General features: G+C 39.0%; 1 protein-coding gene across 1 annotated transcript in view; it reads left to right on the forward strand.

Annotated features, from left to right (window-relative positions):
- Positions 1 to 12725, forward strand: part of LOC111145865 (fibronectin type III and SPRY domain containing 1 like) — a 67862-nt gene that overhangs the window by 4939 nt on the left and 50198 nt on the right. The window contains exon 2 of the mRNA XM_022501143.1: positions 12323 to 12418. Coding sequence (XP_022356851.1) covers positions 12323 to 12418 — 96 coding nt within the window. The remainder of the gene's footprint in view (positions 1 to 12322; positions 12419 to 12725) is intronic.

Raw genomic sequence — 12725 nt, forward strand, 5'->3', positions numbered from 1 at the left:
TCCCATGGAATGGATCAAAGTAATCTGGGATGTACAGGCATAAGATACCCTCTTCAAAGGACCATACTGACATACTCTTGATCACTATATTTAAATACAGATGTGTTCATTTTTTTATTGAACTTGGCAGTTTAAAAAAATTGGAAATAACAGTTGACCCTTGAACAACACAGGGATTAGGTGTGCTGACGTGCCCCCGACACAGTTGAGAATATGCATATAACTTTTGACTCCCTCAAAATTTAACTACTAATAGCCTACCTTTTTTTCTTTTTCTTTTTTTTTTTTTTTTACAGATTTTATTTATTTATTTGACAGAGAGATCACAAGTAGGCAGAGAGGCAGGCAGAGAGGTGGGGGGGGAAGCAGGCTCCTCACCGAGCAGAGAGCCTGATGTGGGGCTCGATCCCAGGACCCTGAGATCATGACCTGAGCCAAAGGCAGAGGCTTAACCCACTGAGCCACCCAGGCGCCCCTTAATAGCCTACTTTTGACTGAAATAGTAAACTGGAAGCCTGTGGATACTGTAAACAGTCATTTGGCATACATTTTGTATATGTATCATATGTTGTATTTTTTATTTTTTTAAGATTTTATTTATTTATTTGACAGACAGAGATCACAAGCAGGCAGAGAGGCAGGTGGGCGGGGTTGGGGGAGACCAGGCTCCCTACTGAGCAGAGAGCCCGATGTGGGGCTCCATCCTAGGACCCTGAGATCATGACCTGAGCCAAAGGCAGAGGCTTAAACCACTGAGCCACTCAGGTGCCCCCATATGTTGTATTCTTATAATAAAGTAAGCTAGAGAAAAGAAAATGTTAAGACAGTTATAAGAAAGGGAAAATATATTTACAGTACTTAACTGTAAAAAATCCATTTATAAGTACATTGGTGCAGTTCTAACCCAGAACCAGGCAGTTCAGAAGTTGATGGTGAAGCAGATTCTTCCTTCCTTCCTTCCTCTCTCCCACTGCCCTCCTGCCCTCCCACCTCCCTCCTGCCCGCTCTTTTTTTCATTCATTCATTCACTCATTCATTTTAATTTTAACACTGTGCTTCTTTGCAATGCCTGGTTAAATGGAAGCAGGATTGTTCATGCAGTAAACATATACTGAATGTTTGCCATGGTGAGAAATAGTCTACTCTAGCCTAGGGTGGACAGTATTTTAAAGTTGGTAGACTTTATCTCCACCTTTCTTTTTGTTGGTACTCAGTTGGTACTCTTTCTAGCCATAAGGTTCTGATAGAATCTGGTCTTAGTTATCGATACTTGTTGATTGATAGCTAATTATATTTTGAGCTAATTTATAACAAGGTGTTGTTAGCAAAGCCAGTGGGTGTACTTTTGTTACATTATAAATGTAAGTAATACAAGCTTATTGTAGGAAAATAGGAAATATAGATAAATGAAAATCCAGCTGATAAGCTAAACAACCAGAATCTCACCAGCTCACCATAGCTGGTGTAACCTGTTTTAATATTTGTATGTATTACATTTCAGTTTTTTAATGCATATAGAAACTTAAAAAAATTATGGTATTATGCCATGGTAATACTGCTTTATAGTTTGCCTTTCACTTAATATATTATAAATCTTTTATCATGTTAGTAATATTCTATACTTAGTTCATAATTCTTTGTGTGGATGTATTACTTGATTTTTAATCAGTGCTTCTTATTGTATATTTATGTTGGTCTCAACCTTCTGGTGTTGGATGAACATCTTGTAGCCAAGTCTCTGCTTATACCTTTAATTATTTACTTAGAAAAAATTAGTAGATATGGATTTATTGAGTCAATGTGTCTAAACTTTTTTTTTAAGATTTTTTTTTTTTTTTGACAGAGATCACAAGTAGGCAGAGAGGCAGGCAGAGAGGAGAGAGAGAGAGAGAGAGAGGAGGAAGAAGCAGGCTCCCCACTGAGCAGAGAGCCCGATTTGGGGCTCGATCCCAGCACCCTGGGATCATGACCCGAGCTGAACGCAGAGGCTTTAACCCACTGAGCCACCCAGGTGCCCCAATGTGTCTAAACTTTTAAAAATCTTTGGTATGTATTGCCAAATTGCCCTCCTGTAGGGTTGTTAGTTTATAGTGCCACCAGCAGAACCTGAGTGCACCCTTATCTTATCTTCATTCCCATTGCACCTCCCTCAGTTAGATGGTGGGACCTCTGGTTTCTTTGGCTTCCAAGACTTCACTGAACGGAACAACCAATTCAGAGGTCACTGTGCATGGCTAAGGCTTCTTTAGCTTGTCACTCGTTATATTTCTTCAAATCCTAGGTGGGAGAGTACTTCTTCTGTCCTGATGTCTTACAGCTAGGCTCAACATTGAAAGGTACAGTTCCCTCCCGGGTCTTTTATTAGATTTTTTTCTGTGGATCACCTCAGTTGTCTCTGTAAATAGGTAGTGTTCCTAACTGTTTCAGTGTTAAGAGAGGGCATAGCTTTCTACCATCTAGCTATTTGTGGTAATTAGATTCCTGAATTCCTCAGCAATCTATAACTCTCCATTTTCAGCTCTTCACATAACATCTGAGCAAATACTCTTCTTTGTGTTGCCAGAGCTATGGTGAGCTGGTGAGATTCTGGTTGTTTAGCTTATCAGCTGGATAGAACTTTCTGGATTTTAACTCTTATTACTTAATTCAAACAGGAAGTCTATGGTGTGGTGTGATGCAAGTGGCATCATTCCTGGTGGCAGTAGGATATTTTCCAGAAATGTTCTCTCCTGGTTGCATTGGTCCCTTTGCTCTGATTGCAAGAACCTTTTGCTTGTTTTGTACGCTCTGGCAGTATAAGCAGCCTAGAGTAGTGTAAAAGTACAGGCAGCCTCTTAGGTTTGAACTGTGACTGCTACTTGATAGTTGTGTGTTCTAAGAAAATTTCTTAACTTCTCTAATCTTCCTTTTCTTCAACCATAAAATGCAAAGATTGATACTACTTTTTATTTTATTTATTTACTTATTTATTTTTAAGATTTTATTTATTTATTTGACAGAGATCACAAGTAGGCAGAGAGGCAGGCAGAGAGAGAGAGAGGAGGAAGCAGGCTCCCCGCCGAGCAGAGACCCCCCCCCCCCCACCAATGCGGGGCTCGATCCCAGGACTCTGGGATAATGACTTGAGCCGAAGGCAGAGGCTTAACCCACTGAGCCACCCAGGCGCCTCACTGATACTACTTTTTAAAAATCTGTTGTGGGGAGCCTGGGTGGCTCAGTCGTTAAGCGTCTGTCTGTGGCTTAGGTCATGATCCCAGGGTCCTGGGATCGAGGCTTGCATCAGGCTCCCTGCTCAATGGGAAGCTTGCTTCTTCCTCTCCCACTCCCCCTGCTTGTATTCCCTCTCTCGCTGTCTCTCTCTCTGTCAAATAAATAAAATCTTTAAAAAAAAATCTGTTGTTATGATTAAAAAGACACTCCATGTTGATGGTTTAGCACAGTTCCTGGCACATAGAAGGTGCTTAGTGAATACTACTGAAATGACCATAAGAATAGTTTGACCTTTTTTTTTTTTTTTTAAAGATTTTATTTATTTATTTGACAGAGAGAGATCACAAGTAGACAGAGAGGCAGGCAGAGAGAGAGAGAGAGAGAGAAGCAGGCTCCCTGCCGAGCAGTAAGCCCGATGCGGGACTCGATCCCAGGACCCCGAGATCATGACCTGAGCCGAAGGCAGCGGCTTAACCCACTGAGCCACCCAGGCGCCCTAGTTTGACCTTCTTAAATTGTAGATTGACTAGTGATATTTGCAGTGGATTCTACATTTGTGTATTTCAGCAGTCTGGAATACTAATGTAGAGTTTGAGTCAGAAATCTCTTGATGGGAGTAGATGGCTGGTGGAAAACACATATAGTATTTCTCTAATTATGAGCGCATGGTCATTGAGGGCCTCAATTGAGACTAGCATATAAACTTGGGTATAATGGTTTTCTGTCTCTGGTTCTAAGAACAGGAAGTTTCTGCACCATAATTTCAGGGGCTGGTTGCACTGATAGTTTTCAAGTAAGTAACCCAAGTTGGCAGTTTTTTGTTGGATGCAGCAAAATTAAGACTCAGCATTCAATTTTGTCATCTTCACATATATTAAGCTAAAACCAGTAGAACCATGCCATTTCTAATATTGGAATTCATCATGTTCTTAACACTTATAAGATGATACACCTGCAGTAAGAATAGCTGTTTTTGTTGACCTTGGATCTGGCAGGGTGGTACATGTTAAAATCTGTTGAACTGTTCTGGTTTTTACAATCTTGAGGTAAAATCTTAGTCTTTTCGGTGCCCTTAGATAGTCTTTTCATATACCTCAATCTTTATTTTCAGGTAGTACAGTGTAAAAATTAAGAGCACAGACTCAGGAGTCAGACTGCCTTAATTTGAACACAGACTGCCACATTTTAGCACTGAGATCATGGGCAAACTATCATTTAACCTCTCTGTACCTCAGCTTTCAAATTAGAAAATGGGGATAATAGTAGTGTCCTACTTCATAGGATTCTTGAGAAGATTAAATAATATATGTAAAGGGTTTAAAATGATGCTTGGCTCTTAAGAGTATAAAAGTGTTATTTATTGTTTTGCTTAGAGACTATTGTGCTTTTACTTCACATGATTTATTGTGACTATAAGCATAACATTAAGCTATGCTCCTTTGAAGAGGGTGCCTCATGCTTTGCACATCCCAGCATCCTAGATCTTTGATCCATTCCATGGGAATGATTGTAGTTGCGCTTGGCTGGGGTGTATACTCCCCCCTCCTTACTTTTTTTTTGTATCTGTTAGCATAACGCTTACCTTAGCCTATCTCCCTAGTCAGGTAATTGGCAGGCTCAATCCTCATATAGTATTGTTTTTGAGATCCTGGTAACTGTGGTTTTTGACCAAAGAATAATGGCTGAGATTGCCTGTGCACCTTCCTTTGGAGACATATGTCCTGTATATTTTACTGTGATCTGGCAGAATTGGTATTTGGCAAAGCATATCTTCAGACCTATATCACCTAGAACTTTTAGTCATGGCCACCAGAAGTCTTGCACAGTCTAATTTTATTGGAAGGTAATGGGATACTGGAGGTCTGAGGTGAAATCTGAGACCTTTGTAGGCATCCTTTCTCATTGATAGAATCCCACAGAGCAGATGTCCTCCTCTGTCATCAGGATTTGATAATAACTGAGGCTAATATATATCACAGTGAACTCATTTCATAAATACCTTTGGAACTTGTCTTAATGATGGAACTTCTTTTAACGATACATCATGTATATGTTTTAGAACAGTGTTTATAGGCAGAGGAACTGATAGGTGTGAGAGTTCCCAGGTGGGAAACAAGGCATGTTAGAAATAAGGCTACTGCAGCAAGGAAGAGGAAATCAGGTGTGAGTTGAAGCAGGAGAGGTAGACAGTGGGAAGATCATGCAGGGTTTTACAGATTATGTAAGGTCATGTTAACAGGTCATGTTAAAGATTCTCAGTTTTAATCCAAGGACCAGTGGAAAGCCATTGAAGACCAACTATTAAGCAGGAAGAGTGATGCTATCATATTCTAGCTGCAGTATACAGAACTGATTATTGGGGAGAAAGAATGGATCACAAGCCAGTTAAGTTTTACAAGAGTATAAGTTCAGATATGATATTGACTTGTACTAAGATACTAGTAATGATTATAGAACTGTTTAGGAGGTAAAATCCACAGGACTTGGTGATTACGCATAGAGCACAAATGAAAGGAGAGGGTGTAATGATGGTGGCCTGGGTTTCTGATTTTGCGGTTAGTATCGCCATTTGCAGAGAAGAACACTAGAGAAGGGCTCAGATTTAGTAGGAGACATTATGAGATTCTGAGTTTTGAAGTGCTTATCCAAGTGGAGATTCCAAGTAAGCAGTTGGATGAAAATGGTCTGGAGCTCAGAGGAGAGGCTCTGTATCTAATGGTGCACCGATTATGCACAGCTTACATTACATTCCTTGGAGCTTTTGGCTTTGTGCTTCCTCCTCAACTTCTTTATCATTACTGTGTCTCCATTATAAAAACTATTGATTAATTTTGGAGGCCCGAAAGGGATAAACTGGGGTAGAAAACTCAAAAGGATTATGGTATCTTTTAATTCTTTTCTGTCTCTCTCTTTAAGTTTCTGAATATAGATATCCTGCCCTGGCATGTTGCCTGCCATATTTAGAAAAACTTTAACAAAATTATGTTGGATTTGATACCTATTCAGTTAGCCTCCTGTTGCATACCTCTTATATTAGGTACACATTATCCCTATATATACTTCTTCTCTAAATCCTTCCACTATAGAAACTTCAGCCTCTTAGCACATACACAAGCTGGGGTTAAGTTTCAGAACTCAGTTCATGGAATCCTAATCCTTTAGTTTTTATAAGTTTTGTAAGTTTTATAGTTTATAAGTTTTTAGTTTTATAGTTCTGTAAGTTTGGGTACTTAAATATTTTGGTTACTTGTAATTTGTTTTCCAGTTCTGCTCAGCTCCAAGTTCCTTAGTTCTTTGTCTTTATGTCATTTTCACCTGTAGTCTAGCCAGTCCCTGTTCTTCTGAGGACCAAAATGGTTGAAGCCCTGGTCCCCTTGATAATTTATTTCTCATCCCTTCCTGAAGAACTTCCACTATAGGAGAATACTAAGTGTGAATTCTTTTTTTTTTTTTTTTTTAAAGATTTTATTTACTTGACAGAGATCACAAGTAGGCAGAGAAGCAGGCAGAGAGAGAGGAGGAAGGGAGGAAGCAGGCTTCCCGCTGAGCAGAGAGCACGATGCGGGGCTCCATCCCAGGACCCTGGGATTATGACCTGAGCTGAAGGCAGAGGCTTTAACCCACTGAGCCACCCAGGCACCCCCTAAGTGTGAATTCTTAATTAGTCTTTTGGAATTGGTCATTCTCTCCAGATTAAAGGGCAAGTGGCTTCAGAGGTTCTGGAGCCCCTCAGCAATCTGTCCTTGTAAACTTTCAGGATACCCCCCTTTTTTCTTAGAAAAGCTTACAGTAGAGGTAGCACTTTATCTGTATTAGCTACCAAGGTCACATTGGTTGCTTTGGGTTCTGACTCTTAGTCATCTGGATGATTGCTTCTTCTGCAGCCATGTTTTCTTTTCTTTTTCTTTCTTTCTTTCCTTTTTTTTTTTCTTAAGATTTTATTTGTTTATCTGAGATTGAGAGCATGTGAGAGAGTGAGCTCAAGACGGGGGCAGAGGGAGAGGGAGAAGCAGACTCCCTGCAGAGCAAGGAGCCCCCAAATGGGGCTCAATCCCAGGAGCTGGAGATCACGACCTGAGCCGAAGGAAGACACTTAACTCACTGAGCCACCCAGGTGTCCCACTACAGCCATGTTTTCTAATATATTTGGTAGCTGCTAAAATACAGGTCACCATAAATGCTGTGGCTCCAAAGCCCTCTACAGCTGCCTTGTCTATTTGTATAGCATCTCAGTGGTTTATATTATAGCAAAGGCTCCAAAGTGCTCCCTATCTAGAGATTGAAGTAACACCCCCACCCTGAGAATCTCAGACTTCAGTCTTTGTTACTTTGGCAGTAAGGTAAGCTGTCTTTCTTAGGATGTGGGCCCTTTATGTAGGTGTTCTGTGGTAGACCCTCAGTCTGTACTAGAACTCCCAGTGAAGTGCAAAATGTGAGTCATAAAGCATTTTCTCTTCAAAGAATGAGAAGATGTTCCCCTGAACTACTATATCAACCTTTATTTCCTTCCCCACCAGTTTCTGGGGGAGTATGGTATTTTTAACTCACTGAGCCACCCAGGCGCCCCGAGTATGGTATTTTTTTTTAATTTTTAAAATATTTTATTTATTTATTTGACAGAGAGAGATCACAAGTAGGCGGAGAGGCAGGCAGAGAGAGGGGGAAGCAGGCTCCCTGCTGAGCAGAGAGCCTGATGCAGGGCTAGATCCCAGGACCCTGAGATCATGACCTGAGCCGAAGGCAGAGGCTTAACCCACTGAACCACCCAGGTGCCCCCCGAGTATGGTATTTTTAAAGCCTTAGGTAATTCATATGGAATACCATTACCCCAAAAGCTTTACTACACAGATCGTAGGGTTTCTTTCCAGAAATATTGCTATTAACACTTCATGGGCCAATACAGATTAAGAAAGATCATTTTTCATTTTCTGGTAATAGCAGAATTTTGAATGAATTAAAGGGGAATAGTCTTTACCATTAGATTTTTAAAATAGTCTTTACCATAAGATTAACTGTAATCTCAGGGTATTATATCTTGGAAGTATGGAGCAATACCGTACACGAAGGAGCCTGGTGATTCTTTAAGTTTGTATAAGCTGTCTTCAGGGCAGCTTTGTTTTTGTCAGATACCAGCCTTGATATGGACGCTTAAGTTTTTTCCAACCAAAACTAATGAGCAGTATAAGTTTTACAGGAGAGAAGAGTAGCTTTCTCTTGTTATGGTATTAGTGGGATCCCAAAAGGAGAGTTGCTTATGTATTGGGGTTTTGTTTATTTTTGAGAGGTGGTAATATTATAATATTTTTCCATATAATAATATGGAAAGATAATATTACATAAAGAAAAACTGAGAAATTAGTGAAATTCTGGTAAAAGAATTTGGTTGTAACATTTTAACTTATATTCACATACAGCTATTATAATTCAGGAATCTAGCATATGGTAAACATATATAGAAATTCTGGTATTCCGAGAAAAAATTCAGAAAGCTTTTATTAATTAAGGAGATCTATATAGGATCTTTGCCTTGATCCCAGTCTTAGAAATATATGAACTATTTGGATGGACTTTTTTGTCCAGTATGGTAGCTTTGTGCCCCATTTGGTTATTGGGCACTGGAAATGTGACTCATTTGAATTGAGATGTACTGTAAGTGTAAAATGCGCATCAAATTTTGAAGACCCAGTACTAAAAAGGAAGGAAAAAAGGAATTTGGTAATTGTTAAATTTTGATTACATGTTGGAATAATATTTTGGATCAGTTGGGTTAAGTAAAATATTCAAATTAACTTCACCTGTTTTACTTTTTTGATTTGGCTACTGTTTGGCCCTCACTATATGCCTGTTGAATGTTGCAGTTGATAAAGGCTGTATTCTTTCCTCTAACATTACTGTGAGAACAGAGTCTAATGACTTTCAGTAGCTGGGTAACTTTTTTTTAAAGATTTTATTTATCTGAGAGAGAGAGAACGAGAACGAGTGGGGGGAGGGGCAGAGGGAGAAGCTGACTCCTCCTGTTATCATGACCTGAGCTGAAGGCAGATGCTTAACCAACTAAGCCACTGGGGCATCCCCAGTAAGTAGGTAATTCTTAGCGGTATAAAGAATTTAGCTTGAAAACTTAATAAACATTAGAGCGTTTAGATGTTTTTGACTCTACCCAGTGAATAGTAGGGAGCTTTAAAATGGTAGGAGGTTTCTCATTAAAATGTTTGGACTTAGAGTTTACCTAGCTGAGACAAATAGGCTTTCGCTATCTCCAAAGAATTTTTGCTACAGAATTCCCAAAATAGAGTTGCTACTAAATTTAGACAAAAAATGAAAGTGGAAAGCTGTTTTGTACTAGGAAGGTTTTTGTTTTTTTGTTTTGTTTTGTTTTGGCTCTGAACTAGTTCTACCTTTTTTACATACCAATGCTCTACAGTTTCTTTGTGAAATTTCCTTCAGTGTTTATTGTATTCACATATATCCTGGTGATTGAAATTTAGTTATTGAGTTGACTTCGTTGGGCCTAACTCTATGGGATAAAATCTCTACTAGAAGACTCTTCTTTTTTACCTTGAAGTTCACAAGTATGCTTAGTACTGGACAGAGTTTAACCTCAAGCAGTGATTTTCTGTTATGGGAATTTTGACCATTTTATATGTCACAAAGAGTCTTAGCAAACCAAAATTTTAAAAGAATATATAATTTATTGTCTGGCTATTTCATATGATGGGCAAGTTGGTTAGACTTAGAGACAGTATTCTAAAGAGGTAAACAGCATGGATTTTGGAGGTAGGCTGAGCATAATTTTTACCTTCCTAGCAGTTTCTACCATTTTCTTATCTGTACAGTATGGATATGGCCCTGCCATTAGGAGGGATAAAAGGGTAAGCAGCTATAGTCCATTTACCAAAAAGAGCCCAGTCTCTTCTTTTCTTTTTTGAAGATTTATTTATTTATTTTAGAGGGAGAGAGCAAGCAATGAGAGCAAGAATCGGGAGCAGAGGGAAAGGGGGAGAGAGAATTCCAAGCAGACTCATACTGAGCCCAACCTGGGGCTCAATTTCATGACCCCAAGATCATAACCTGAGCTGAAATCTAGTCAGATGCTCAACTGACTGAGCCACCTTGTGTCCCAGAAAGCGCCCAGTCATGATTGAAGCTTACTCTACACAGTACAGTGATTGTGCAGAACCACTTTTACTCTTCCATTGTGTTTTTAAGTATATATAGAACCTACCTTGGATGAATAACTGGAAGACTCTTAAGTCCTCTGTCCTCTGTTTCTGCATCTCTGTACTACCATTCTTGCCCCTAGAACTGTGCCCACTCCTGCGCCAAGTCTCAGCTTCATTTTGCCCCTCTGCTAGTTGTTTTGTGTTCAAATCTTGGTGCACCTGTTTCTGCGAAGAACACCCAACAGGATAAACAGCTAACTCTTGGTGTTGATCTTCTGTCATTGCATAATTGTATCAAAATACCACCAGCAGGAGCACCTGGTGGCTCAGTGGGTTAAAGCCTCTGCCTTTGGCTCAGGTCATGATCTCAGGGTCTTGGGATCGAGCCCCGCATCGGGCTCTCTGCTCAGCAGGGAGCCTGCTCCCTCCTCTCTCTCTGGCTGCCTCTCTGCCTGCTTGTGATCTCTGTCTGTCAAATAAATAATAAAAAATAAAAAATAAACAATAAAATACCACCAGCAGTGAGGATGGGAAGAAATAATAAAGGTAAGTGAATACAGCAGAGAGCCCTAGGCAGCCTCAGGGATGATGTTGATATCTCCTTATCTCCAGGGATTCTTGTGAGAATTAAATGAGAACTGTTGTGATTACTTTTAAATTTTTACTACTATAATACCTTGTGAATACTTACTAAAATATTATCCCTTTATCAGTTTATTTTTGGAGCCCTTTACATATAGCCCTTTATTGATATCGGATTATATTTTGAGAAGAACTTATCACAAAGTCTTATAGGACATTATTAAAATATTTACACTTGTAAGTACTTAGAGAAACAAGGCTTGGGCTTCTAAGAAAATTATAAAGTGAAAGTACTTGCATTTGATTTTTACTGAGAGTACAAGTACCTTGTATGGATTTTGCTATTACTACTCATGAAGAATTACTGAACAACTAGACTTATGCTGTCCAGTATGACAGTACTTGTCACACATGGCTATAAAAAGTGAAAATAATTAAAGTTAAAAACAGTAAACTCAGTTCCTCAGTTCTTTTTACATTTCAAGAGCTCATTAGTTTCATATAGCTATTGATTGCCAATTTGGACAGTCTATATAGGATATGTCCATCATAGCAGAATATCTTTTTTTTTTTTTTTTTTAAAGATTTTATTTATTATTTATTTGACAGAGAGAGATCACAAGTAGACAGAGAGGCAGGCAGAGAGAGAGAGGGAAGCAGGCTCCCTGCCGAGCAGAGAGCCCGATGCGGGACTCGATCCCAGGACCCTGAGATCATGACCTGAGCCGAAGGCAGTGGCTTAACCCACTGAGCCACCCAGGCGCCCCATAGCAGAATATCTTATTGTATAGCACTGAATTAGAGAGTATGAGAAGATTAAATAATCAAGGGTTTTATTTAAATAGGAAGTACTATCAAAAAGTATGAGGTATTTGCTACTAAAATTACTTTTATGGTTTTATAGCATCTGTTAACTATTGCAGTGAATATTATAATTTTAGCTACAAATTTTTTTTTTATCTACTTTCATGTTTCTAAAATGTTTTTTATTTTTATAAATAAAGTGTCAACTTTTAGTGCCTCTTTGTTTTGCTTCCTCATATCCTATTAGAAAGCTCCATTTGTTTTGCAGCATTTAAGGATTTGATTTTATTCCTTGGCCCTGGCCCTATGGCCTAAAATAATACTATTGGTATTAAATAATACTGATCATCTTCAATATGAATGGTATGGTGGTGATTAAATTGTACACTAGGAATAAGAGGTTTGTGAAATAGCACAAATACATAGCCCATCTTTTGTAATTATAGGCCTTTGGCAATTTATCTCCTCTTATATAATGTATGGTTTATTTAGAAAGTTGTTTTGGGTTTATAATTCTCTTATTAAAAATATAATGCTAAGTGTTTTTCTTGTTTTAATCCTAGGAAGCTCTACAAAGGATCATTTCAACCCTGGCAAATAAAAATGATGAAATTCAGAACTTTATTGATACACTAAATCAAACACTAAAGGGAGTTCAGGTATTAATCTTTTTAAAAATGTTTCAGTACTGTGTCACAATGAATGATTGTTGGGTCAGATCAAAAGTATAAATATATCAACTCTAGATTATAAATTAAAGAGGTGAGAGTAAGGTTTTTATTTTACTTATTTCTTTATTTAAATGCATGTGTTTTGAGCATGCGCACAGGTGGAGGGGAGGGACAGAAGGAGAGGGAGAAGCAGACTTCTGGGTGAGAAGGGAGTCTGATGCGGGGCTTGATCTCAGGACCCTGGGGTCATGACCTGAGTTGAAGGCAGATGCTTAACCAACTGAGCTACCCAGGC

The sequence above is a fragment of the Enhydra lutris genome, unplaced genomic scaffold (genome assembly GCF_002288905.1).
Source record: "Enhydra lutris kenyoni isolate GAN:26980312 unplaced genomic scaffold, ASM228890v2 scaffoldscaffold13, whole genome shotgun sequence".
NCBI classification, from domain to species: Eukaryota; Metazoa; Chordata; class Mammalia; order Carnivora; family Mustelidae; genus Enhydra; species Enhydra lutris.